We start from the raw sequence: 26,584 nt of genomic DNA on the forward strand, positions 1-26,584 counted from the left end.
ACGGACTGTTTACCAGTGGTGGAATAAGTACCCAATTTTCATCCTTGAGCAAATGTAAAAAGATACCTTAATAGAAAATGGCTCAAGTAAAAGTGAAAGTCAACCAATAAAATACTACTTGAGTAAAAGTCTAAAAGTATTTGGTTTTAAATGTACTTAAGTATCAAAAGTAAAATAATAAATAGAAAATTCCTTATATTAAGCAAACCAGACAACACTATTTTCTTGTGTTTTAAATTTACAGATAGCCAGGTGCACAGTTCACCACTCAGATATAATTTGCAAACTAAGCATTTGTGTTTAGTGAGTCTGCCAGATCAGAGGCAGTAGGGATGACCAGGGATGTTATCTTGATAAGTGTGTGAATTAGACAATTATCCTGTGCAGCTAAGCATTCAAAATGTGATGTGTACTTTTGGGTGTCAGGGAAAATGTAAGGAGTAAAAAGTACATTATTTTCTGTAGGAATGTAGTGGAGTAAAAGTTGTCAAAAACATAAATAGTAAATAAAAGTACAGATAAAATGTACTTTACACCACTTTTCACTGCTCCTGCCATAGACTCCCCGTCATGTCCAGTTCTGAGGCGCTGTGAAACCAGACGTCTCGACAGAGAGAGAGTGTCTGGTGGGCAAGACTAGAACATGCTATCTCTGCGGAAGAGGCGGAGCTTGGTCAGGAAGTTGAAGTAGGTGAATGTAAGGCAGACCAACAGGTTCTTCATTGGGTAAAGCAGGGGTGTGATGTAGCCGTGGACAGAGATCAGACCGAGGCGCAGCAGCAGGAAAGGCAGGTCCTGCAGAAAAAAGCCAGCTGATGGCAGTAGAGCGCTGTGAGGCGTCACTGCCAGACGGAGACAGGACAGAAATGCCAGGATGTAGACAGCAAACACCCAGCCAGAGTAAAACACATCTGGAATCCCCGCCACACGCACCAGCTCCACCACATCCATCCAGAACAGGAAGCTGTGAACAATCACCTCTGACCTCATATCCTGGGACCACAGGACACGGAGCGGGCCAGAGTGGGAGTGTGATGAGGAGTACAGGTAGGCCGCGCTGGTTGATCGTGAGCCGACTGCTTCCTGGTCTCTCCACCTCCCTGTAGCAGAACTGTTCACCAACACCCCGTTCTGCCCCCTCTCATAGTACAGTTGGCCCGACACGCTGTTCACCTGCTCCAGGTGGGTCAGAACAGGACCCGGCATGTCCAGATCCATTTCCATATGGTCTGCTGGAGGAGACAACAGGACATCATTATATAGTAGTATCAGTGGTGCCCACATTGATCATGTCCCTGCTTAGAATAATAAAAATAAACTTATTTTATAGAAATTGGTCATGCCTTTCATCAAATAGCAGAAAACAGATAATTCAGTCTAAATTTTTACCGGTTACAGACCATGGCAATATTGTCTACATCAGGGATGTCAAACTCATTTGACCGCATTTGGTCTTCAACGAGGTCCGGAGGGCCACATTGAAAATGTGTTCTATTTCCTCGCTGACAAACCGTGGAAAAAATAATCTCAATGAATTGTTTTGGGAATTTTTGATGCTCTCTGACTGTTTCGCTTTTTCAGCGAGCTGGACCGTCAAGAAACAATATGAATGTAGGTCCATCATCATTACTACAGTTTCCATTTGGATTTAGTCATTTCTAAAAAGGTCCAATGCAGCTGTCTTTTTATCTCAAATAATATTTGATTCTGTATAATTCTGGCCCTTCTTTGGACACTGTGTTAGCTAACCTCCAGACAAGCTTGAATGCCATACAACACTCCTTTCCTGGCCTACAACTGCTCATAAAACTAAATGCATGCTCTTCAACCGATCGCTGCCCGCACATGCCCGCCAGTCCAGCATCACTACTCTGGACGGTTCTCACTTAGAATATGTGGACAACTACAAATACCTAGATGTCTGGTTAGACTGTAAACTCTCCTTCCAGACTCACATTAAGCATCTCCAATCCAAAATTAAATCTAGAACCGGCTTCCTATTTCGCAACAAAGCATCCTTCACTCATGCTGCTAAACATACCCTCGTAAAACTGACTATCCTACCAATCCTTGACTTCGGCGATGTCATTTACAAAATAGCCTCCAACACTCTACTCAGCAAATTGGATGCAGTCTACCACAAAGCCATCCGTTTTGTCACCAAAGCCCCATATACCACTGTGACCTGTATGCTCTCGTTGGCTGGCCCTCGCTTTGTATTCGTCGCCGAACCCACTGGCTCCAGGTCATCTAGAAGTCTTTGCTAGGTAAAGCCCCACCTTTTCTCAGCTCACTGGTCACCATAGCAGCAATCACCCGTAGCACACGCTTCAGCAGGTATATTTCACTGGTCACCCCCCAAAGCCTATTCCTCCTTTGGCCGCCTTTCCTTCCAGGTATCTGCTGCCAATGACAGGAACGAATAGCAAAAATCACTGAAGATGTAGACATATTTCCCTCACTAACTTTAAGCATCAGCTGTCAGAGCAGCTCACAGATCATTGCACCTGTACATAGCCCATGCACATAGCCCATCTGTAAATAGCCCATCCAATGACCTCATCCCCATAGTTATAATTTATTTATTTTTGCTCCTTTTCATCCCAGTATCTCTACTTGCACATTCATCTTCTGCACATCTATCACTCCAGTGTTTAATTTATAAATTCTAATTACTTCGCCACTACGGCCTACTTATTGCCTTACCTCATTTGCACAGACTGTATATAGATTTTTTTCTGTTGTGTTATTGACTGTACGTTTGCTTATTCCATGTGCTATAAATTCACAGACAACACAAAGATTCCTTGATGTCCTTCCAGATTCCCTCTGTCTACCCAAGGAAGCCAGAGGACAAAAATCAGTTAACCACCTAACTGAGGAACTCAATTTAACCTTGCGCAAGACCCTAGATGCAGTTGCACCCCTAAAAACTAAAAACATTTCTCATAAGAAACTAGCTCCCTGGTACACAGAAAATACCCGAGCTCTGAAGCAAGCTTCCAGAAAATTGGAACGGAAATGGCGCCACACCAAACTGGAAGTCTTCCGACTAGCATGGAAAGACAGTACCGTGCAGTACCTAAGAGCCCTTACTGCTGCTCGATCATCCTATTTTTCTAACTTAATCGAGGAAAATAAGAACAATCCGAAATTCCTTTTTGATACTGTCGCAAAGCTAACTAAAAAGCAGCATTCCCCAAGAGAGGATGGCTTTCACTTTAGCAGTGATAAATTCATGAACTTCTTTGAGGAAAAGATTATGATTATTAGAAAGCAAATGACGGACTCTTTAAATCTGCGTATTCCTTCAAAGCTCAGTTGTCCTGAGTCTGCACAACTCTGCCAGGACCTAGGATCTGGAGAGACGCTCAAGTATTTTAGTACTATATCTCTTGACACAATGATGAAAATAATCATGGCCTCTAAACCTTCAAGCTGCATACTGGACCCTATTCCAACTAAACTACTGAAAGAGCTGCTTCCTGTGCTTGGCCCTCCTATGTTGAACATAATAAACGGCTCTCTATCCACCGGATGTGTACCAAACTCACTAAAAGTGGCAGTAATAAAGCCTCTCTTGAAAAAGCCAAACCTTGACCCAGAAAATATAAAAAACTAATCGGCCTATAATCGAATCTTCCATTCCTCTCCATTTTTTTTGAAAAGGCTGTTGCGCAGAAACTCACTGCCTTCCTGAAGACAAACAATGTATACGAAATGCTTCAGTCTGGTTTTAGACCCCATCATAGCACTGAGACTGCACTTGTGAAGGTGGTAAATTACATTTTAATGGCATCGGACCGAGGCTCTGTATTTGTCCTCGTGCTCCTAGACCTTAGTGCCTCTTTTGATACCATCGATCACCACATTCTTTTGGAGAGATTGGAAACCCAAATTGGTCTACACGGACAAGTTCTGGCCTGGTTTAGATCTTATCTGTCGGAAAGATATCAGTTTGTCTCTGTGAATGGTTTGTCCTCTGACCCGGCTACCCGGATAAAGCACAAAATAAACTTCAGTTAGTGCTAAATACGGCTGCTAGAATCCTGACTAGAACCAAAACATTTTATCATGTTACTCCAGTGCTAGCCTCCCTACACTGGCTTCCTGTCAAAGCAAGGGCTGATTTCAAGGTTTTACTGCTAACCTACAAAGCATTACATGGGCTTGCTCCTACCCATCTCTCGGATTTGGTCCTGCCGTACATACCTACACGTACGCTACGGTCACAAGACGCAGGCCTCCTAATTGTCCCTAGAATTTCTAGTTCTAGAATTTCCATTTTTATGGAACGGTCTGCCTACCCATGTCAGAGACGCAAACTCGGTCTCACCCTTTAAGTCTTTACTGAAGACTCATCTCTTCAGTGGGTCATATGATTGAGTGTAGTCTGGCTCAGGAGTGGGAAGGTGAACGGAAAGGCTCTGGAGCAACGAACCGCCCTTGCTGTCTCTGCCTGGCCGGTTCACCCTCTTTCCACTGGGATTCTCTGCCTCTAACCCTATTACAGGGGCTGAGTCACTGGCTTACTGGGGCTCTCTCATGCCGTCCCTGGAGGGGGTGCGTCACCTGAGTGGGTTGATTCACTGATGTGGTCATCCTGTCTGGGTTGGCGCCCCCCCTTGGGTTGTGCCGTGGCAGAGATCTTTGTGGGCTATACTCGGCCTTGTCTCAGGATGGTAAGTTGGTGGTTGAAGTGGTGTGGTGTGGGGGCTGTGCTCTAGTGGTGTGGGGGCTGTGCTTTGGCAAAGTGGGTGGGGTTATATCCTTCCTGTTTGGCCCTGTCCGGGGGTGTCATCGGATGGGGCCACAGTGTCTCCTGACCCCTCCTGTCTCAGCCTCAAGTATTTATGCTGCAGTAGTTTATGTGTTGGGGGGCTAGGGTCAGTTTGTTATATCTGGAGTACTTCTCCTGTCCTATCCGGTGTCCTGTGTGAATTTAAGTATGCTCTCTCTAATTCTCTCTTTCTCTCTTTCTTTCTCTCTCTCGGAGGACCTGAGCCCTAGGACCATGTCTCAGGACTACCTGGCATGATGACTCCTTGCTGTCGCCAGTCCACGTGGCCGTGCTGCTGCTCCAGTTTCAACTGTTCTGCCTGTGATTATTATTATTTGACCATGCTGGTCATTTATGAACATTTGAACATCTTGGCCATGTTCTGTTATAATCTTCACCCGGCACAGCCAGAAGAGGACTGGCCACCCCATATAGCCTGGTTCCTCTCTAGGTTTCTTCCTAGGTTTTGGCCTTTCTAGGGAGTTTTTCCTAGCCACCGTGCTTCTGTACCTGCATTGCTTGCCGTTTGGAGTTTTAGGCTGGGTTTCTGTACAGCACTTTGAGATATCAGCTGATGTACAAAGAGCTATATAAATACATTGATTTGATTTGATCACTCCCATGTTCCAATGGCACATTTTGTTAGCTAATACAAGTTGATCATTTTAAAAAGGCAAATTGATCATTAGAAAAGCCTTTTGCGTTTATGTTAGCACAGCTGAAAACTGTTGTCCTGATTAAAGAAGCAATAAAAAAAATGGCATTCTGTTGAGTATCTGGAGCATCAGCATTTGTGGTTTTGACTACAGGCTCAAAATGTCCAGAAACAAAGCACTTTATTCTGAAACTAGTCAGTCTACACCTCACAAGTCCTCAACTGACATCTTCATTAAATAGTACCCGCAAAACACCAGTGTCATCGTCAACAGTGAAGAGGTGACTCCGGGATGCTGGCCTTCTAGGCAGAGTTGCAAAGAAAAAAAAGCCATATCTCAGACTGGCCAATAAAAATAAAAGATTAAGATGGGCAAAAGAACACAGACACTGGACAGAGGAACTCTGCTTAGAAGGCCAGTACCCCGGCGTCGAGACTGGTGTTTTGCGGGTACTATTTAATGAAGCTGCCAGTTGAGGACTTGTGAGGCGTCTGTTTCTCAAACTAGACACTAATGTACTTCTCCTTGTGCTCAGTTGGGCACCGGGGCCTCCCACTCTTTCTATTCTGGTTAGGGCCAGTTTGCTCTGTTCTGTGAAGGGAGTAGTACACAGCGTTGTACGAGATCTTCAGTTTCTTAGCAATTTCTTGCATGGAATAGCCTTCATTTCTCAGAACAAGAATAGACTAACATGTTATATTACTGAGTTTCAGAAGAAAGTGCTTTGTTTCTAGACATTTTGAGCCTGTAATCAAACCCACAAATGCTGATGCTCCAGATACTTAACTAGTCTAAAGGCCAGCTTTGTTGCTTCTTTAATCAGAACAGTTTTCAGCTGTGCTAAAATAATTGCATAAGGGTTTTCTAATGATCAATTAGCATTTTAAAATGATCAACTTCGATTAGCTAACAACGTGCCATTGGAAAACAGGAGTGATGGTTGCTGATATTGGGCCTCTGTACGCCTATATAGATATTCCACTCAAAATCAGCCGTTTCCAGCTACAATAGTAATTGTAACATTAACAATGTAACATTAACAATGTCTACACTGTATTTCTGATCAATTTGATGTTATTTTTATGTTTTTTGATTGCACTGGGCCTTTAAAATATTTCAACATTTGTAAAGGCAGTTTCTTGGCAATTTCTTCTTCAAATTCATTTCACAGGACATTTCAAGGAAATTTCTAAGTGACCCCAAACTTTTGAACGGTAGTGTACATCACTAGTAGAAGATATACATTACTAGTAGCAGATTTATCACTACCATCTGAAGTAAGTGAGCCAGTAACAACGGCACCACGCCCAGTGAGGCAGTAACAACGGCACCACGCCCAGTGAGGCAGTAACAACGGCACCACGCCCAGTGAGGCAGTAACAACGGCACCACGCCCAGTGAGGCAGTAACGCCCAACGGCACCACGCCCAGTGAGGCAGTAACAACGGCACCACGCCCAGTGAGGCAGTAACAACGGCACCACGCCCAGTGAGGCAGTAACAACGGCACCACGCCCAGTGAGGCAGTAACAACGGCACCACGCCCAGTGAGGCAGCAACAACGGCACCACGCCCAGTGAGGCATTAACAACAGTACCTTGCCCAGTGAGGCAGCACGGCCGGATCCTCTCGATGATATCCACACAGATGAGAGAGAAGAGCACAAGAGAGACGGGCAGCTCAGAGAAGTGGTCCTGTCTGTACTGCGGTCCCTTATCCACCTGCACCTGAATGGACCAACGTAGAGCGAGATTGAGTTAGGGTTTAGGGCTATGGGTTAAGGTTAGATGTCAGGGGTTAAGGTTAGGGTTAGATGTCAGGGGTTAAGGCAGTTCAGAGAAGTGGTCCTATCTGTACTGTGATTCTTTATCCACCTGCACCTGCATGGAGCAACTTAGAGAGAAACAGTTAAGGGTTAAGGTTAGGGTAAGGGCTTGGGGTTAGGATTTGGGGTTAGAGTGTTAAGGAAGTGCAGAGTATCTGTCCACCTGTATCAGAGAAAATGTCTTCTGTAACCATGTGTCAAATCAAATTTTATTTGTCACATGCGTCAAATACAACAGGTATTCAACGCTTACTTAGAAGCCCTTAAAACAACAATGCAGTTGAGAAAATGCCTAAAAGAAAGTAAGAGATAAGAACAACAAATAATTAAAGAGCAGCAGTAAATAACAATAGCGGGGCTATATACAGGGGGTACCGGTAAAGAGTCAATGTGCGGGGGCACCGGTGTTGAGGTAATTGAGGTAAAATGTACATGTGCAGTCATGGCCAAAAGTTTTGAGAATGACACAAATATTAATTTCCACAAAGTTTGCTGCTTCAGTGTCTAGATATTTTTGTCAGATGTTACTATTGAATACTGAAGTATAATTACAAGCATTTTATAAGTGTCAAAGGCTTTTATTGACAATTACATGAAGTTGATGCAAAGAGTCAAGATTTGCAGTGTTGACCCCTCTTTTTCAAGTCCTCTGCAATCCGCCCTGACATGCTGTCAATTAACTTCTGGGCCACATCCTGGCTGATGGGCAGCCCATTCATGCATAATCAATGCTTGGAGTTTGTCAGAATTTGTGGGTTTTTGTTTGTCTACCCAACTCTTGAAGTTTGACCACAAGTTCTCAATGGGATTAAGGTCTGGGGAGTTTCCTGGCCATGGACCCAAAATATCCATGTTTCGTTCCCAGAGCCACCTAGTTATTACCTTTTCCTTATGGCAAGGTGCTCCATCATGCTGGAAAAGGCATTGTTCGTCACCAAACTGTTCCTGGATGGTTGGGAGAAGTTGCTCTCGGAGGATGTGTTGGTACCGTTCTTTATTCATGGCTGTGTTCTTATGCAAAATTGTGAGTGAGCCCACTCGCTCGGCTGAGAAGCAACCCCACGCATGAATGTTCTCAGGATGCTTTACTGTTGGCATGACACAGGAATGATGGTAGCGCTCACCCTGTCTTCTCCGGACAAGCTTTATTCCGGATGCCCCAAACAACCGGAAAGTGGATTCATCAGAGAAAATGACTTTACCCCAGTCCTCAGCAGTCCAATCCCTGTACCTTTTGCAAAATATCAGTCTGTACCTGATGTTTTTCCTGGAGAGAAGTGGCTTCTTTGCTGCCCTTCTTGACACCAGGCCATCCTCCATAAATCTTCGCCTCACTGTGCATGCAGATGCACTCACATCTGCCTGCTTCCATTCCTGAGCAAGCTCTGTACTGGTGGTGCCCCGATCCCGCAGCTGAATCAACATTAGGAGACGGTCCTGGCGCTTGCTGGACTTTCTTGGGCGCCCTGAAGCCTTCTTCACAACAATTGAACAGCTCTCCTTGACGTTTTTGATGATCCGATAAATGGTTGATTTAGGTGCAATCTTACTGACAACAATATCCTTGCCTGTGAAGCCCTTTTTGTGCAAAGCAATGATGACGGCACGTGTTTCCTTGCAGGTAACCATGGTTGACAGAGGAAGAACAATGATTCCAAGCACCACCCTCCTTTTGAAGCTTCCAGTCTGTTATTCGAACTCAATCAGGATGACCGAGTGATCTCCAGCCTTGTCCTTGTCAACTCTCACATCTGTGTTAATGAGAGAATCACTGACATGTCAGCTGGTCCTTTTGTGGCAGGGCTGAAATGCAGTGGAAATGTTTTTTGGGGATTCAGGTCAATTGCATGCCAAAGAGGGACTTTGTAATTAATTGCAATTCATCTGAACACTTCATAACATTCTGGAGTATATGCAAATTGCCATCATACAAACTGAGGTAGCAGACTTTGTGAAAATTAATATTTGTGTCCTTCAAAACTTTTGGCCACGACTGAACAGTTGAAGTTGGGACTTTACATACACCTTAGCCAAATACATTTAAAAGCAGTTTTTCCACAATTCCTGATATTTCGTCCTAGTAAAAAATCCTTGTCTTAAGTCAATTATGATCAACACTATATTTTAAGAATGTGAAATGTCAGAATAATAGTAGAGAGAATTATTTATTTCAGCTTGTATTTCTTTCATCACATTCCTAGTGGATCAGAAGTTTACATGCACTCAATTACTATTTGGTAGCATTGCCTTTAAATTATTTAACTTGGGTCAAACGTTTCGGGTAGCCTTCCACAAGCTTCTCACAATAGTTTGGGGGAATTTTGGCCCATTCCTCCTGACAGAGCTGGTGTAACTGAGTAAGGTTTGTACATTAGGCCTCCTTGCTCGCACACACTTTTTCAGATCTGCCAGCAAATTTTCTATAGGACCTTGACTTTGTTGTCCTTAAGCCATTTTGCCACAACTTTGAAAGTATGCTTGGGGTCATTGTCCATTTGGAAGACCCATTTGCGGCCAAGCTTTAACTTCCTGATGTCTTGAGATGTTGCTTCAATATATCCATATAATTTTCCTGCCTTATGGTGCCATCTATTTTGTGAAGTGCACCAGTCCCTCCTGCAGCAAAGCACTCCCACAACATGATGCTGCCACCCCCGTGCATCACGGTTTGGATGTGTTCGGCTTGCAAGCCTCCCCCTTTTTCCTCCAAACAAAATGGTCATTATGGCCAAACAGTTATATTTTTGTTTCATCAGACCAGAGGACATTTCTCCAACAAGTATGATCTTTGTACCCATGTGCAATTGCAAACTTTAGTCTGGCTTTTTATGGCAGTTTTGGAACAGTGTCCTCTTCCTTGCTGAGCGCTCTTTCAGGTTATGCTGATATAGGACTCGTTTTACTGTGGATATAGATAAATTTGTACCCGTTTCCTCCAGCATCTTCACAAGGTCCAATGCTGTTGTTCTGTAATTGATTTGCACTTTTCGTACCAAAGTACGTTAATCTCTAGGAGAAAGAACACGTCTCCTTCCTTAGCGGTATGACGGCTGCGTGGTCCCATAGTGTTTATACTTGCATACTATTGTTTGTACATATACATGTGGTACCTTCAGGCGTTTGAACCAGACTTGTGGAGGTCTACAATTTGTTTTCTGAGGTATTGGCTAAATTATTTAGATTTTCCCATGATGTCAAGCATAGAGGCACTGAGTTTGAAGGTAGGCCTTGAAATACATCCACGGGTACACCTCCAATTGACTCAAATGATGTCAATTAGCGTATCAGAAGCTTCTAAAGCCATGACATAATTTTCTGGAATTTCCAAGCTGTTTAAAGGCACAGTCAACTTAGTGTATGTACACTTCTGACCCACTGGAATTGTGATACAGTGAATTGTAAGTGAAATAATCTGTCTGTAAACAATTGTCGGAAAAATTACTTGTGTCATGCACAAAATAGATGTCCTGACCGACTTGCCTAAACTATAGTTTGTTGAGAAGAAATTTGTGGAGTGGTTGAAAAATGTGTTTTAATGACTCCAACATAAGTGTTTGTAAACTTCCGACTTCAACTGTAGGAAAAGTTTACATTTTCCATCCAATTTTTATTCAAGTATCGTCATACCTTAAAAGTCTGATGGAAAGAGAAGGTTTTGGTACAATTTTCTTAATGCTGACAGATAATTGATTCGTTCGACATGGTGGGATATAAATAATTATGCAAGAAATGGCAGTGGAAACACCTTCATGCTCAAATATTGATTTAATAACCATCATATGGAGTAATGCGATGATATGGTGTGTGGTCCTCCCACCACAACTCTGAAAAGCATGGAGTTTATTAGGCTACAGATGAAAACATTTATGAACTTCACAGGCTGGTGAAAGGTCATGAGCTTGGTGCTCCTTTCCAATAAATATTGAAGGGCTGATTCTGGTGACATGATGATCCATGCTTGATTGCCGTTTGACAATAAAAATATTCTCCCTTTTATCCATAATAATCTCATGGAGACTAGCCTACCCGTTCTGTATCTGTGAGCTGTTGGCCAGAGTGCATATACCATGACCAGAGTAGGCATATTTGCTATTTAATGCAACAGTTTTTGTGACAAAAGCAAATGGTAGAGTTGAAAATGCAATAAAACATTGAACTTGAGGTTTTTCAGTACATGAAAACTTATACTTTTTTAAAAAAAGTATATTTTGTGTGCACTACATCACACAGATTTTTTTTCTGCAACAAGTCAGTTTGGTGGAAACCTATAACGTATACCTATAGAGGGAGACTGTCAGGAAAACGTCTTCATAGAGACGCCGTCAGGAAAACGTCTTCATAGAGACGCCGTCAGGAAAACGTCTTCATAGAGACGCCGTCAGGAAAACGTCTTCATAGAGACGCCGTCAGGAAAACGTCTTCAGAGAGACGCCGTCAGGAAAACGTCTTCAGAGAGACGCCGTCAGAAAACGTCTTCAGAGAGACGCCGTCAGGAAAACGTCTTCAGAGAGACGCCGTCAGGAAAACGTCTTCAGAGAGACGCCGTCAGGAAAACGTCTTCAGAGAGACGCCGTCAGGAAAACGTCTTCAGAGAGACGCCGTCAGGAAAACGTCTTCATAGAGACGCCGTCAGGAAAACGTCTTCATAGAGACGCCGTCAGGAAAACGTCTTCATAGAGACGCCGTCAGGAAAACGTCTTCATAGAGACGCCGTCAGGAAAACGTCTTCATGAGATAGAAAAATCTAAAATCTTCGTTATAAGATTTTGTCAGTAAGATCTCATTGAATGTCCTGAACATCAGCGAAGGAGATACTATGAAAGAGGAATGTAGCTGGTATATTTTGTGACCAAGTATTGGTTATTAGGGTTAAGGTGAGACGGTCAGGGTGAGACGGTCAGGGTGAGACTGTAATGACATGACGTAACCTTGTGTTTGAATTCCTACTTCATTCCACCGTGGATCAGGTTAATAGTTAAGCTGTTGTATTTAGGATTGTTAGTGAGTACCTGACTCCCCATCACATCCTGTTCCAGTGTGTGTGTTTGGTCACTGTGCACACATACTCCACTCACAAGAGAGTCAAAGTCAAGTGACACATGCCCTGACATTTATATAAAAAAATAAAAATATGTTTTACCTTGGAACCGGCGATCAGAATAGAGAAGCATGGTAATGTGCACAGAATCACATAGGCCAATGTTGTTGGTCTCCTGAAAAACAGCATGTTAGTCAATGACATAGGCCATACTACAATCCAAATCCTCCAATACCGCAACCCTGGCATTGCAAGTGACTCTACCAACTGAGCTACAGAGGAAAATGTAATATATAATGTAATGTATAATTAATGTATAATATATATACATATATATATATATATATATATATATATATATATATATATATGTTATGTATATTGAATCATGTATAATATAATGAATAATGTATAATGCAAAGTGTGATGTATAATAATGTATAATGTAATGCAAAGTGTGATGTATAATGTAATGTATAATGTAATGTATAATGTAATGTATAATGTAATGTATAATATACACTACTTCCGGCGCCGACAGAGATGGCCGCCTCGCTTCGCGTTCCTAGGAAACTATGCAGTTTGTTTTTTTACATTAGTACCCCAGGGCATCTTAGGTTTCATTACAGTCGAGAAGAACCACTGAATATAAGAGCAGCGTCAACTCACCATCAGTACGACCAAGAATATGACTTTCGCGAAGCGGATCCTGTGTTCTGCCTTTCACCCAGGACAACGGAATGGATCCCAGCCGGCGACCCAAAAAAACGACTTCGTAAAAGAGGGAAACATAGCGGTCTTCTGGTCAGACTCCGGAGACGGGTACATTGTGCACCACTCCCCAGTATACTTCTCGCCAATGTCCAGTCTCTTGACAACAAGGTTGATGAAATCCGAGCAAGGGTAGCATTCCAGAGGGACATCAGAGACTAACGTTCTTTGCTTCACGGAAACATGGCTCACTGGAGAGACGCTAGAACATTTGATTAGGGGTGTCAGTTTGGATGGGGAGTGTCACTGCACAGCTATTTTCAGGTCTCTTCAGAGATGTTTGATCGGGTTCAAGTCCGGGCTCTGGCTGGGCCACTCAAGGACATCCCCACAGCATGATGCTTTCACCACAATGCTTCACCATAGGGATGGTGTCAGGTTTCCTCCAGATGTGACGCTTGGCATTCAGGCCAGAGTTCAATCTTGGTTTCATCAGACCAGAGAATCTTGTTTCTCAAGGTCAGAGTCCTTTAGGTGCCTTTTGACAAACTCCAAGTGGGCTGTCATGTGCCTTTTACTGAGGAGTGGCTTCCGTCTGGCAACTCTATCATTAAGGCCTGATTGGTGGAGTGCTGCACAGATGGTTGTCCTTCTGGAAGGTTCTCCCATCTCCACGGGGGAACTCTGGAGCTCTGTCAGAGTGACCATCGGATTCTTGGTCACATTCCAGACCAAGGCCCTTCTCCCCCGATTGCTCAGTTTGGCTAGGCAGCCAGCTCCAGGAAGAGTCTTGGTGGTTCCAAACGTACTCCATTTAAGAATGATGGAGGCCACTGTGTTCGTTAGTACCTTCAATGCTGCAGAAATGTTTTGGTATCCTTCCCCAGAATCTGTGCCACAACACAATCCTGTCTCTGAGCTCTACAGACAATTCCTTCGACCTCATGGCTTGGTTTCTGCTCTGACAACTGTGGGACCTTACATAGAAAGGTGTGTGCCCTTCCAAATCATGTCCAATCAACTGCATTTACCACAGGTGGACTCCAATCAAGTTGTGGAAATATCTCAATGACGATCAAGATGCACCTGAGCTCAATTTCGAGTCTCATAGCAAATGGCCTAAATACGTATGTAAATAAGGTGTTTTTTATCGTTAATACATTTACAAAACTCTAAAAATCTGCTTTCGCTTTGTCATTTTGGGGTATTGTGTGTATATTGATGAGAAAAACGCATTTAATACATTTTAGAATAAGGCTGTTCCGTAACAAAATGTGGAAAAAGGGAAGAGGTCTGAATACTTTCCAAATACACTGTCTAATGTAATGTACTCACCACTGCGTGATGTCTGTGATGACCGTGCGCTGCTTGAGGACAAAGTACCGGAGTGGAACCCAGACCAGCAGAGATACAGAGGTAACGTAGGCAATGGAAGCTGCTACCACCAACCAATAGGCAGTCAGATCTCCTCTGACATGGAGCATCAGGGAAGCAAACCTCTCCATCACCACGAACATTGGAACACTGAGACAAGCGACCTGTAACACCTCATACACCACCAGCTTGATCATCCGCCCTGATGGCATGTCTTTAACCCTTGTTCCCCAGGGTTTAGATACAGCCCCTTCCTTTATCAACCTCTCACTCAACACCAGTCTGGTCTGAAACCCTTTCAATTCTCAGTCTGTTCTGAAACTACTCCTGTTCTCTGACTGGAGCAGAAACCAGTGAACCCTCCTGTGGACTCTGCTCACCAACACTGCTTACACGACTCGGGAAATCGTATACTTTTATTACTAAGGCAATAAGGTAGTCACGCTCAACTTTTTATGGGGTCGCAAGAAGAAGCACTCCCATACTGTACTAAGGGGGAAAATATTGTTGAACATTACCAGTGTCAACTAGATTATATATCCCAACCTAGAACATTACCCATGTCAGCTACATTACCTATCAACCTAGAACATTACCCATGTCAACTACATTACCTATCAACCTAGACCATTACCCATGTCACCTACATTGCCTATCAACCTAGACCATTACCCATGTCAACTACATTACCTATCAACCTAGACCATTACCCATGTCAACTACATTACCTATCAACCCAGAACATGATCAGTGTAAAAAGAAAAGCCAGTCATACAGAAATGATATAGTAAACCACAATATTCTGGATATTTGGCTTTTAGTTTTATTGTGAATACCAATGAATAAGCATGGTTAAAAGAGTAAATATTAAACAGCTGGGTACATTTAACAGAACCTTTACAACTATCATGTTTGAAAAGTAAACCCAGAGATCCTATTAAATGACAGTTAAACCAGGCATGAAGATTGATGCTACACTTTACTGTCAGTTGATCCAATGGGCTTTATATCCTCTTAAGGTCTGTTACATGCTCCGAGTATCAGGGATGTATAGACCAGAGCTAGGGGGCAGTAGAGGATGTAGTGACAGTATAGACCAGAGCTAGGGGGCAGTAGAGGATGTAGTGACAGTATAGACCAGAGCTAGGGGGCAGTAGAGGATGTAGTGACAGCATGGACCAGAGCTAGAGGATGTAGGGGACAGTAGAGGATGTAGTGACAGTATAGACCAGAGCTAGGGGGCAGTAGAGAATGTAGTGACAGCATGGACCAGAGCTAGGGGACAGTAGAGGATGTAGTGACAGTATAGACCAGAGCTAGGGGGCAGTAGAGGATGTAGTGACAATATGGACCAGAGCTAGGGGGTAGTAGATAATGTAGTGACAGTATAGACCAGAGCTAGGGGGGTAGTAGAGAACGTAGTGATAGTATGGATCAGAGCTAGGGGGAAGTAGAAGACAACACAGTAGACGACATTCCCCAGACTTGAAATGACAGGATTCTTTAGTTGTATAAACATAACCTTCATCCACAGACCTATTGCTCGGTTCTACTTCAGATAAATACAGTCAGAGGCCAGTCTATAAGGGGTAGTTAAGGTTAGATAAATACATTGAGATGAACAGCAGCTCCTGGATCTAAAGGGTTAAAATGAGAGAACACTTCTTATGAGCTATTTAAATATAGACCTAAAATCAGGAAGGACATCACATTCATTTTCTATCATGACAAATTCTGTAAAGTACTGTGCATGTAAAATAGCATAACAATAATCAAATATAAATTAAAACGCACAATAAAAAAAACTATCAATTTAACACTGGCAAGAGAAGCTTAAAGACAACAGCAGAATTAGTCAGATCCCCAGAGGCGGATCTCAAATGGAAATCTATTCCCTACATAGTTCAGTACTTTGGCCCGAGCTTCATAGGGCTGCCTCATAAGGCTCTGCTCTAGAGTAGTGTACTTCATGTCCCCAGGGACATGTGTTCACATGTCCAGGAGAGCAGGGGCAATTGCTGCTTGTTGTTTTGTTCGGGAAACACACACACACCCCATCAGACCTGGACAGACAAACACTATATAATATTACTAGTACATATACTATCTCATTCACTAGTACATTATATTATACACACACTATCATATTACTAGCACAGTACATATCACCAGTACAGTACACACACTACATATACAAAAATATGCGGATACCCCTTCAAACTAGTGGATTCAGCTATTTCCGCCACACCCATTACTTACAGGTGTGGAAAAATTGAGCACACAGCCATGCAATCTCAATAGACAAACATTGGCAGTAGAACGGCCTTACTGAAGAGCTCAGTGACTTTCAACGTAGCACTGTCATAGGATGCCACATTTCCAACAAGTCACTTCCTCAAATTTCTCCCCTGCTAGAGCTGCCCCGGTCAACTGTAAGTGGTGTTAGTGTGAAGTGGAAACTTCTAGGAGCAAAAACAGCTGCCCGAATGCATAGTGTCAACTGAAAAGTTGGTTGGAGGAGGAATAATGGTTCGGGCTCCTTCGTTCCAGTGAAGGGAAATCAACGCTGCAGCATACAATGACATTCTAGACGATTCTGTGCTTCCAACTTTGTGGCAACAGTTTGGGGAAGGCGCTTTCATGTTTCAGCATGACAATGCCCCCGTGGATAAAGCAAGGTCCATACAGAAAAGGTTTGTCGAGAACGGTGTGGAAGAACTTGACTGGCCTGCAGAGCCCTGACCTCAAACCCATCGAACACTTTTGGGATTAATTGGAACCCCGACTGTGAGCCAGGCCTAATCGCCCAACATCAGTGCCGACCTCAATAATGCGCTTGTGGCTGAATGGAAGCAAGTCCCTGCAGCAATGTTCCAACATCTAGTGGAAAGCCAGAAGAGTAGAGGCTGTTATTGCAGCAAACGGGGGACCAACTCCATATTAATGCCCATGAGCTTGGAATGAGATGTTCGAGGGAACAAGTGTCCACATACTTTAGGTCATGTAGTGTGTATGTATGCATGTATATATTTTTACTGCACTAGTCATATGATATAGTACATATGTACTATACTATATCATATGACTAGTTCAGTATGTGTCACCAGTACAGAATATATGTACTATACTATATCATATGAATAGTACAGTATATAGTACCAGTGGAGTATAAATGTACTAGACCATTTCATATGGCTAGTACAGCATGTCTCACTAGTATAAAATATACAGTGCATTCGGAAAGTATTCAGACCCCTTCACTTTTTTCACATTTTGTTGTTACAACCTTTTTATAAAACAGATTACATCTTTTTTTTTCTTCTCATCAATCTACACACAATACCCCCTAATGACAAAGAAGAAACTGTGTATTCAGACTCTTTACTCAGTGCTTTGTTGAAGCACTTATAGCATTGATTACAGCCTCAAGTGTTCTTGGGTATGACTCTACAAGCTTGGCATACATGTATTTGGGGAGTTTATCCCATTCTTCTCTGCAGATCCTCTCAATCTGGATGGGGAGCGTCGCTGCACAGCCGTTTTCAGGTCTTCAGATGTTCGATTGGGTTTAAGTCCGGGCTCTGACTGGCCACTCAAGGACATTCAGAGACTTGCCTTGAAGCCACTCCTGCGTTGTCTTGGCTGTGTGCTTAGGGTCATTGTCCTGTAGGAAGGTGAATCTTCACCCCAGTCTGAGGACCTGAGCACTCTGGAGCAGGTTTTCATCTCTGTACTTTGCTCCATTCATCTTTTCCTCGATCCTGACTAGTCTCCCAGTCCCTGCTGCATGGTGCCAGGTTTCCTCCAGATGTGACGCTTGGCATTCAGGCAAAGAGTTCAATCTTTGTTTCATCGGACCAGAAAATCTTGTTTATCATGGTCAGAGTCCTTTTGGCAAATTCCAAGTGGGCTGTCATTTTACTGAGTGGCTTCGGTCCGGCAACTCTACTATAAAGGCCTGATTGGTGGAGTGCTGCAGAGACAGTTGTTTTTCTGGAAGGTTCTCCCATCTCCACAGAGGAACTCTGGAGCTCTGTCGGAGTGACCATTGGGTTCTTGGTCACCTCCCAGACCAAGGCACTTCTCCCCGATTCCTCAGTTTGGCCAGACAGCCAGCTCTAGGAAGTCTTGGTGGTTCCAAACTTCTTCCATTTAAAAATGATGGAGGCCACTGTGTTCTTGGGGATCTTCAATGCTGCCGAAATGTTTTGGTACCCTTCCCCAGATCTGTGTCTCAACACAATCCTGTCTCAGAGCTTCACAGACAATTCCTTCCACCTCATGGCTTGGTTTCTGCTCTGACATGCACTGTCAACTGTGGGACCATTATATAGACAGGTGTGTATTTTCCAAATCATGGCCAATCAATTGTATTTGGACTCCAATCAAGTTGTCGAAACATCAAGGATGATCAACTGAAACAGGATGCACCTGAGCTCAATTTCGAGTCTCATAGCAAAAGGTCTGAATACTTATGTAAATAAGTTCTCTTTTTATTTTTTAAAATAAATTTGCAAAGTTTTCTAAAAACCTGTTTATACTTTGTCATTATGGGGTATTGTGTGTAGATTGATGAGGGGAAAAAGTAATTTAATCAATTTTAGAATAAGGCTGTAACTTAACAAAATGTGGAAAATGTCGGGGGGCCTGAATACTTTCCCGAATGCACTGTAGTACATCACCAGTACAGTACATTTAAACAATGTCTGCCTGTTTCACTATTTTCTCATCTTTAGTATTTCTAAAACGATGCAATGACAAGAAAGAATGAAGTAGCATAACATTGTCAGTTTCCTTTAAAAAAGAAAAGTTAAACAAGTTGCTGCTTCTCTTCATGATGTGGAACATCACTGTCTGTTCATATGCTGGACGGGCTTCATGGTTCTGCTCTTTTAGGGTGAGTGACAGATTAAATGACACAGAGAGCGAGAGACAGAGAGCGAGAGACAGAGAGCGAGAGACAGAGAGCGAGAGACAGAGAGCGAGAGACAGAGAGCGAGAGACAGAGAGCGAGAGACAGAGAGCGAGAGACAGAGAGCGAGAGACAGAGAGCGAGAGACAGAGAGCGAGAGACAGAGAGCGAGAGACAGAGAGCGAGAGACAGAGGAAATGACAGAGAGAGATGAAATGGCAGAGTATGCAGAATGTGTCCATGTCTACTTGTGTATCTGTAAATGTGTACTTGTGTGTGTAATTTGTAGTGTTTGTGTGGCGTGTGTAGTGTGGGTGTGTATTTTGCAGTGTGGGTGCGTAGTTTGCAGTGTGGGTGCGTGGCGTGTGTAGTTTGCAGTGTGGGCGCGTGGCGTGTGTAGTTTGCAGTGTGGGTGGGCAGTGTGGGCGTGGCGTGTGTAGTTTGCAGTGTGGGTGTGTGGCGTGTGTAGTTTGCAGTGTGGGTGCGTGGCGTGTGTAGTTTGCAGTGTGGGCGCGTGGCGTGTGTAGTTTGCAGTGTGGGTGCGTAGTTTGCAGTGTGGGCGCGTGGCGTGTGTAGTTTGCAGTGTGGGCGCGTGGCGTGTGTAGTTTGCAGTGTGGGTGCGTGGCGTGTGTAGTTTGCAGTGTGGGTGCGTGGCGTGTGTAGTTTGCAGTGTGGGTGCGTGTCGTGTGTAGTTTGCAGTGTGGGTGCGTGTCGTGTGTAGTTTGCAGTGTGGGTGCGTAGTTTGCAGTGTGGGCGCGTGGCGTGTGTAGTTTGCAGTGTGGGCGCGTGGCGTGTGTAGTTTGCAGTGTGGGCGCGTGGCGTGTGTAGTTTGCAGTGTGGGCGCGTGGCGTGTGTAGTTTGCAGTGTGGGCGCGTGGCGTGTGTAGTTTGCAGTGTGGGCGCGTGGCGTGTGTAGTTTGCAGTGTGGGCGCGTGGCGTGTGTAGTTTGCAGTGTGGGTGCGTGGCGTGTGTAGTTTGCAGTGTGGGTGCGTGGCGTGTGTAGTTTGCAGTGTGGGTGCGTGGCGTGTGTAGTTTGCAGTGTGGGTGCGTGGCGTGTGTAGTTTGCAGTGTGGGTGCGTAATGTGTGCGCGTGGCGTGTAGTAGCGTGGCATGGTGTGTAGTAGCGTGTAGCATGGCGTAGCGTTGCGTAGTGTTTTCTATAGAAGAGCCTTCTCGGGGTAGGGGTGCTGCTGTGTGTCAGGTGGGTGTGGAAGGCTCTGGCCAGGGTTGGGGATGGAGCTGTAGCCGGATGGCTGATTGGCTGGAGGCTGGTAGGACAAGCCCTCTGCAGCTGGACTGTAGACTGGAGGCTGGCCCATGTACATATGGAGATCACTAGAACACACACACAGCAGGTTAAAGGATCTACAGTAGGTAAAGTCCACCCAAACGGAGCTGACGGATGTCTGTTAGCATCGCTCTCTATGTAGTTCTATGTATATTTGTGCGGTTGAATTTTTGGAACGCAAACCAAACGGACTTCCATCAGCTCCATTTGTGAAGATCCCTTTAGGGTTAGGTGTGTGTGTGAATGGTTGTTAGGACAGTCACCTGGGTGCTGGCTGGCCAGTCTGTAGCTGCTCCAGAGAAACACTGTATCCCTGCTGAACCCCTCCTGGACCGCTCATCCCATAGGACCCTCCAGACTGACCCGGGTACACCTGGGGGAACAAACACAGAATACTAGAGAGATATATATATATAGACAGTTGAAGTCGGAAGTTTACATACACCTTAGCCAAACACCTTTAAACTCAGTTTTTCACAATTCCTGAAATGTAATCCTAGTAAAAATTACCTTTCTAAGGTCAGTTAGAATCACCACTTTATTTTAAGAATGTGAAACCTCCAAATAATAGGAGAGAGAATTTTTTTCAGATTTTATTTCTTTCATCACATTCCCAGTGGGTCAGAAGTTAACATACACTCAATTAGTATTTGGTAGCATTGCCTTTAAATTGTTTAACTTGGGCAAACGTTTCGGGGTAGCCTTCCACAAGCTTCCCCCAATAAGTTGGGTGAATTTTGGCCCATTCCTCCTGACAGAGCTGGTGTAACTGATTCAGGTTTATAAGCCTAGTTGCTCACACACGCCTTTGCAGTTCTGCCCACACATTTTCTATAGGACTGAGGTCAAGGCTTTGTGATGGCCACTCCAATACTTTGACTTTGTTGTCCTTAAGCCATTTTGCCACAACTTTGAAAGTATGCTTGGGGTCATTGTCCATTTGGAAGACCCATTTGCGACCAAGCTTTAACTTCCTGACTGATGTCTTGAGATGTTGCTTCACTATATCCACGTAATTTTCCTGCCTCATGATGACATCTATTTTGTGAAGTGCACCAGTCCTTCCTGCAGCAAAGCATCCCCTCTCCTGTACTTCCTGTTCACCCATGACTGCGTGGCCATGCACGCCTCCAACTCAATCATCAAGTTTGCAGACGACACTACAGTGGTAGGCTTGATTACGAACAATGACGAGATGGCCTACAGGGAGGTGGTGAGGGCCCTCGGATTGTGGTGTCAGGAAAATAACCTCACACTCAATGTCAACAAAACAAAGGAGAGGACTGTGGACTTCAGAAAACAGCAGAGGGAGCAGCACCCTATCTACATCGACGGGACAGTACTGGAATAGGTGGAAAGTTAAGTTCCTCGGCGTACACATCACGGACAAACTGAAATGGTCCACACATACAGACAGCGTGGTGAAGGCGGCGCAGCAGCGCCTCTTCAACCTCAGGCGGCTGAAGAAATTCAGCTTGTCACAGATTCACAATCGAGAGCATCCTGTCGGGCTGCATCACCACCTGGTACGGCAACTGCTCCTCCCACAACCGTAAGGCTCTCCAGAGGGTAGTGAGGTCTGCACAACATCACCGGACCAGGGGCAAACTGCCCTCCAGGACACCTACACCACCCGATGTCACAGGAAGGCCAAAAAGATCATCAAGGACAACAACCACCCGAGCCACTGCCTGTTCACCCCGCTATCATCCAGAAGGTGAGGTCAGTACAGGTGCATCAAAGCTGGGACCGAGAGACTGAAAAACATCTTCTATCTCAAAGACATCAGACTGTTAAACAGCCATCACTAACATTGAGTGGCTGCTGCCAACATACGGACTCATCTCTAGCCACTTTAAACAATGCAACTTTATATAATGTTTACAAACTCATCTCATATGTATATACTGTACTCTATACCATCTACTACATCTTGCCTATTCCGTTCGGCCATCACTCATTCATATTTGTTTTGTACATATTCTTATTAATTCCTTTACACTTGTGTGTATAAGGTAGTTGTGAAATTGTTAGGTTAGATTACATTTGAGATATTACTGCATGGTCGGAATTAGAAGCACAAGCATTTCGCTACACTCTCATTAACATCTGCTGACCATGTGTATGTGACAAATAACATTTTATTGGATTCTGTGCTTCACGGTTTGGATGGTGTTCTTCGGCTTGCAAGTCTCCCCCTTTTTCCTCCAAACATAACGATGGTCATTATGGCCCAACAGTTCTATTATTGTTTCATCAGACCAGAAGACATTTCTGCAAAAAGTACAATATTTGTCCCCATGTGCAGTTGCAAACTGTAGTCTGGATTTTCTATGGCGGTTTTGGAGCAGTGGCTTCATCCTTGCTGAGCGGCCTTTCAGGTTATGTCGATATAGGACTCGTTTCACTGTGGATATAGATACTTTTGTACCGGTTTCCTCCAGCATCTTCACAAGGTGTTGTAACTTGAATGTGTTAGAGTTAATGTTTATGTTAATTCATAGAGCTGTATCTGAAGATATTTCTTTACAGTTATTTACATATGTAATTGTATTGGTTAGTATTGAATTGTATTGGTTAGTATTGAATTACGCTTTTGACTGCAAGTTCCAGAATGCCTTGCGAATGAGAGAGATAACGTGCCAGTTAGGTGCAGGTGCAAAGTGATAAAGCTGATTTTCCGCTAGCATCTTACCTGCATTTCTCTGTAGAATCTAAAGTTGTTAAATGTAACGTGAACAAGTATTATTACTAAAAGAAGCTTTCATATCAAACCCGACGTCCCGAGTCATTACTTTGAAGACAGTTAATCTAAAACAAGGTCCTTTGCTGTTGTTCTGGGATTGATTTGCACTTTTCGCACCAAAGTACATTCATCTCTAGGAGACAGAATGTGTCTCCTTCCTGAGTGGTATGACGGCTGCGTGGTCCCACGGTGTTTATACTTGCGTAATATTGTTTGTAAAGATGAACGTAGTACCTTCAGGCGTTTGGAAATTGCTCCCAAGGATGAACCATATTTGGTGGAGGTCTACAATTTTTTTCTATAGTCTTGGCCACACTCCCCGTAGAGGCAGCAGCAGCAGGATAGGCAGCGAAACCTGGAGAGATGGACTTGGGAGGAGATTCTGGGCGGCAAGGGACCTGGACACAAGCAGGGGAATATTGGCGCCCTAAAGCAGAGCTGGAGGCAGCGAAAGCGGAGAGGCGCTGGTATGAGGAGGAAGCACGGCAGCGCGGCTGGAAACCCGAGAGGAAGCCCCAAACATTTCTTGGGGGGGGCACACGGGGAGTGTGGCTAAGTCAGGTAGGAGACCTAAGCCAACTCCCCATGCTTACCGGAGAGCGAGAGGGACCGGGCAGGCACCGTGTTATGCGGTGGTACGCAAGGTGTCCCCGGTGCTTGTGCATAGCCCGTTGCGCTACATTCCAGCTCCTCGTATCGGCCGGGCTAGAGTGGGCATCGAGCCAGGTGCCATGAAGCCGGCTCTACGCATCTGGTCTCCAGTGCATCTCCTTGGGCCGGCGTACATGGCACCAGCCGGTTCGCCAGCACAGCCCAGTGCGGGCTATTCCACCTCGCCGCACTGGCCTGGCTACGGGGAGCATTCAACCAGGTAAGGTTGGGCAGGCTTGGTGCTCAAGAGCTCCAGTGCGCCTGCACGCACCAGCCCTCCGGTGGCAGCCCCCTGCACCAGGCTGTCTCTCAGTCTTCTCCCTACAGGTGCTCCCGCCTGCCCGGCGCCGCCGGAGCCTCCCGCCTGTTCGGGACCCATTTCTGGGGTCCCCAGTCAGAGGTCGGCTGCGAGGGTCGCCGCTCGTACGAGGCCACGGAAGCGGACAATGAGGCGGAGAAAAACTGTGGTGAAGTGGGGTCCATGTCCCGCGCCAGAGCCGCCACCGTGGACAGACGCCCACCCAGACCCTCCCCTATAGGTTCAGGTTTTGCGGCTGGAGTCCGCACCTTTGGCAGGGGGGGAGGGGGGGGGGTACTGTCACGTTCTGACCTTGAATCCTTTGTTTTGTCTTTATTTAGTATGGTCAGGGCGTGAGTGGGGGTGGGCAGTCTTAGTATTTCTATATTTTCTATTTCTGTGTTTGGCCTGATATGGTTCTCAATCAGAGGCAGCTGTCTATCGTTGTCCCTGATTGAGAACCATATTTAGGTAGCCTGTTTTCCTTTTGTGTTTAGTGGGTGGTTATTTTCAGTCTGCGTGTCTACCAGATAGAACTGTTTCGGTTTTCATTTTGTTATTTTGTATTTGTAAAGTGTTCAGTTTGATTTAAAAAAAGGATGAACACTTACCACGCTGCGCTTCGGGTCCTCTCCTTCCAATGATGACAACCGTTACATTAACATAAGTATTTGGTACATCAGAAAAGCAGAACTTCATATTTGGTACAGAAACCTTTGTTTGCATTTACAGAGATCATATGTTTCCTGTAGTTCTTGACCAGGTTTGCACACACTGCAGCAGGGATTTTGGCCCACTCCTCCATACAGACTTTCTCCAGATCCTTCAGGTTTCGGGGCTGTCGCTGGGCAATACGGACTTTCAGCTCCCTCCAAAGATTTTCTATTGGGTTCAGGTCTGGAGACTGGCTAGGCTACTCCAGGACCTTGAGATGCTTCTTACGGAGCCACTCCATAATTGCCCTGGCTGTGTGTTTCGGATCGTTGTCATGCTGGAAGACCCAGCCACGACCCATCTTCAATGCTCTTACTGAGGGAAGGAGGTTGTTGGCCAAGATCTCGCAATACATGGCCCCATCCATCCTCTCCTCAATACGGTGCAGTCATCCTGTCCCCTTTGCAGAAAAGCATCCCCAAAGAATGATGTTTCCACCTCCATGCTTCACGGTTGGGATGGTGTTCTTGAGGTTGTACTCATCCTTCTTCTTCCTCCAAACACGGCGAGTGGAGTTTTTACCAAAAAGCTCTATTTTTGTCTCATCAGACCACATGACCTTCTCCCATTCCTCCTCTGGATCATCCAGATGGTCATTGGCAAACTTCAGACGGGCCTGGACATGTGCTGGCTTGAGCAGGGGGACCTTGCGTGCGCTGCAGAATTTTAATCCATGACGGCGTAGTGTGTTACTAATGGTTACTAATTCTTTGAGACTGTGGTCCCAGCTCTCTTCAGGTCATTGACCAGGTCATGCCGTGTAGTTCTGGGCTGATCCCTCACCTTCCTCATGATTATGCCCCACGAGGTGAGATCTTGCATGGAGCCTCAGACCGAGGGTGATTGACCGTCATCTTGAACTTCTTCCATTTTCTAATAATTGCGCCAACAGTTGTTGCCTTCTCACCAAGCTGCTTGCCTATTGTCCTGTAGCCCATCCCAGCCTTGTGCAGGTCTACAATTTTATCCCTGATGTCCTTACACAGCTCTCTGGTCTTGGCCATTGTGGAGAGGTTGGAGTCTGTTTGATTGAGTGTGTGGACAGGTGTCTTTTACACAGGTAACGAGTTCAAACAGGTGCAGTTAATACAGGTAATGAGTGGAGAACAGGGGGCTTCTTAAAGAAAAACTAACAGGTCTGTGGGAGCCGGAATTCTTACTGGTTGGTAGGTGATCAAATACTTATGTCATGCAATAAAATGCAAATGAATTACTTAAAAATCATACAATGCGATTTTCTGGATTTTTGTTTTAGATTGTCTCTCACAGTTGAAGTGTACCTATGATAAAAATGACAGACCTCTACATGCTTTGTAAGTAGGAAAACCTGCAAAATCGGCAGTGTATCAAATACTTGTTCTCCCCACTGTGTGAGTGTGTGTGTGTGTGTTTGTGTGTGTATATATACACACACACACACACACACACACACACACACACACACACAAACACTTAAGTATCAAAAGTAGAAATATTTTCAACTTCCTAATATTAAGCAAACCAGACAGCACAATTTTCTTGGGCAGGATGACAGATTTTCACCTTGTCAGCTCTGGGGATCCAATCATGGGACCTTACAGTTACCTAGTCCAA

At 44.7% G+C, this 26,584-nt stretch overlaps 2 protein-coding genes across 9 annotated transcripts in view; both read right to left on the minus strand.

Moving 5' to 3' along the window:
• Window positions 1-418: 418 nt before the first annotated feature.
• Window positions 419-15,578, minus strand: tmem236 (transmembrane protein 236). Its single transcript, XM_042329182.1, has 4 exons — window positions 14,345-15,578; window positions 12,401-12,473; window positions 7,033-7,162; window positions 419-1,232 (listed from the first exon to the last, which is right to left on the minus strand). The coding sequence occupies exons 1-4, from the start codon at window positions 14,593-14,595 to the stop codon at window positions 637-639; spliced, it is 1,050 nt and encodes a 349-aa protein (XP_042185116.1). The 5' UTR covers window positions 14,596-15,578; the 3' UTR covers window positions 419-636.
• Window positions 15,579-19,861: 4,283 nt separating this feature from the next.
• stam (signal transducing adaptor molecule (SH3 domain and ITAM motif) 1) overlaps window positions 19,862-26,584 on the minus strand; it is a 42,861-nt gene continuing 36,138 nt past the window's right edge. For all 8 annotated transcript variants that reach the window (XM_042329189.1, XM_042329185.1, XM_042329183.1 and 5 more), the window contains 2 exons: window positions 20,846-20,955; window positions 19,862-20,629 (listed from right to left, as the gene is read on the minus strand). In XM_042329189.1, the coding sequence (XP_042185123.1) occupies window positions 20,452-20,629; window positions 20,846-20,955 (288 nt within the window). In that variant the 3' untranslated portion in view covers window positions 19,862-20,451. The remainder of the gene's footprint in view (window positions 20,630-20,845; window positions 20,956-26,584) is intronic.

Source organism: Oncorhynchus tshawytscha, linkage group LG10 (genome assembly GCF_018296145.1).
Source record: "Oncorhynchus tshawytscha isolate Ot180627B linkage group LG10, Otsh_v2.0, whole genome shotgun sequence".
Lineage (NCBI taxonomy): Eukaryota > Metazoa > Chordata > Actinopteri > Salmoniformes > Salmonidae > Oncorhynchus > Oncorhynchus tshawytscha.

What these genes read in the sequence shown, in the direction of transcription:
- tmem236 (XM_042329182.1), bottom strand. Translation starts at nt 14,595, where the DNA reads ATGCCATCAGGGCGGATGATCAAGCTGGTGGTGTATGAGGTGTTACAG. An exon ending in ATCACAGACATCACGCAGTG is followed by an intron (nt 12,474 to 14,344) that starts GTGAGTACATTA and finishes GCTGTTTTTCAG; the next exon opens with GAGACCAACAACATTGGCCT. An exon ending in TTCTGATCGCCGGTTCCAAG is followed by an intron (nt 7,163 to 12,400) that starts GTAAAACATATT and finishes TGGTCCATTCAG; the next exon opens with GTGCAGGTGGATAAGGGACC.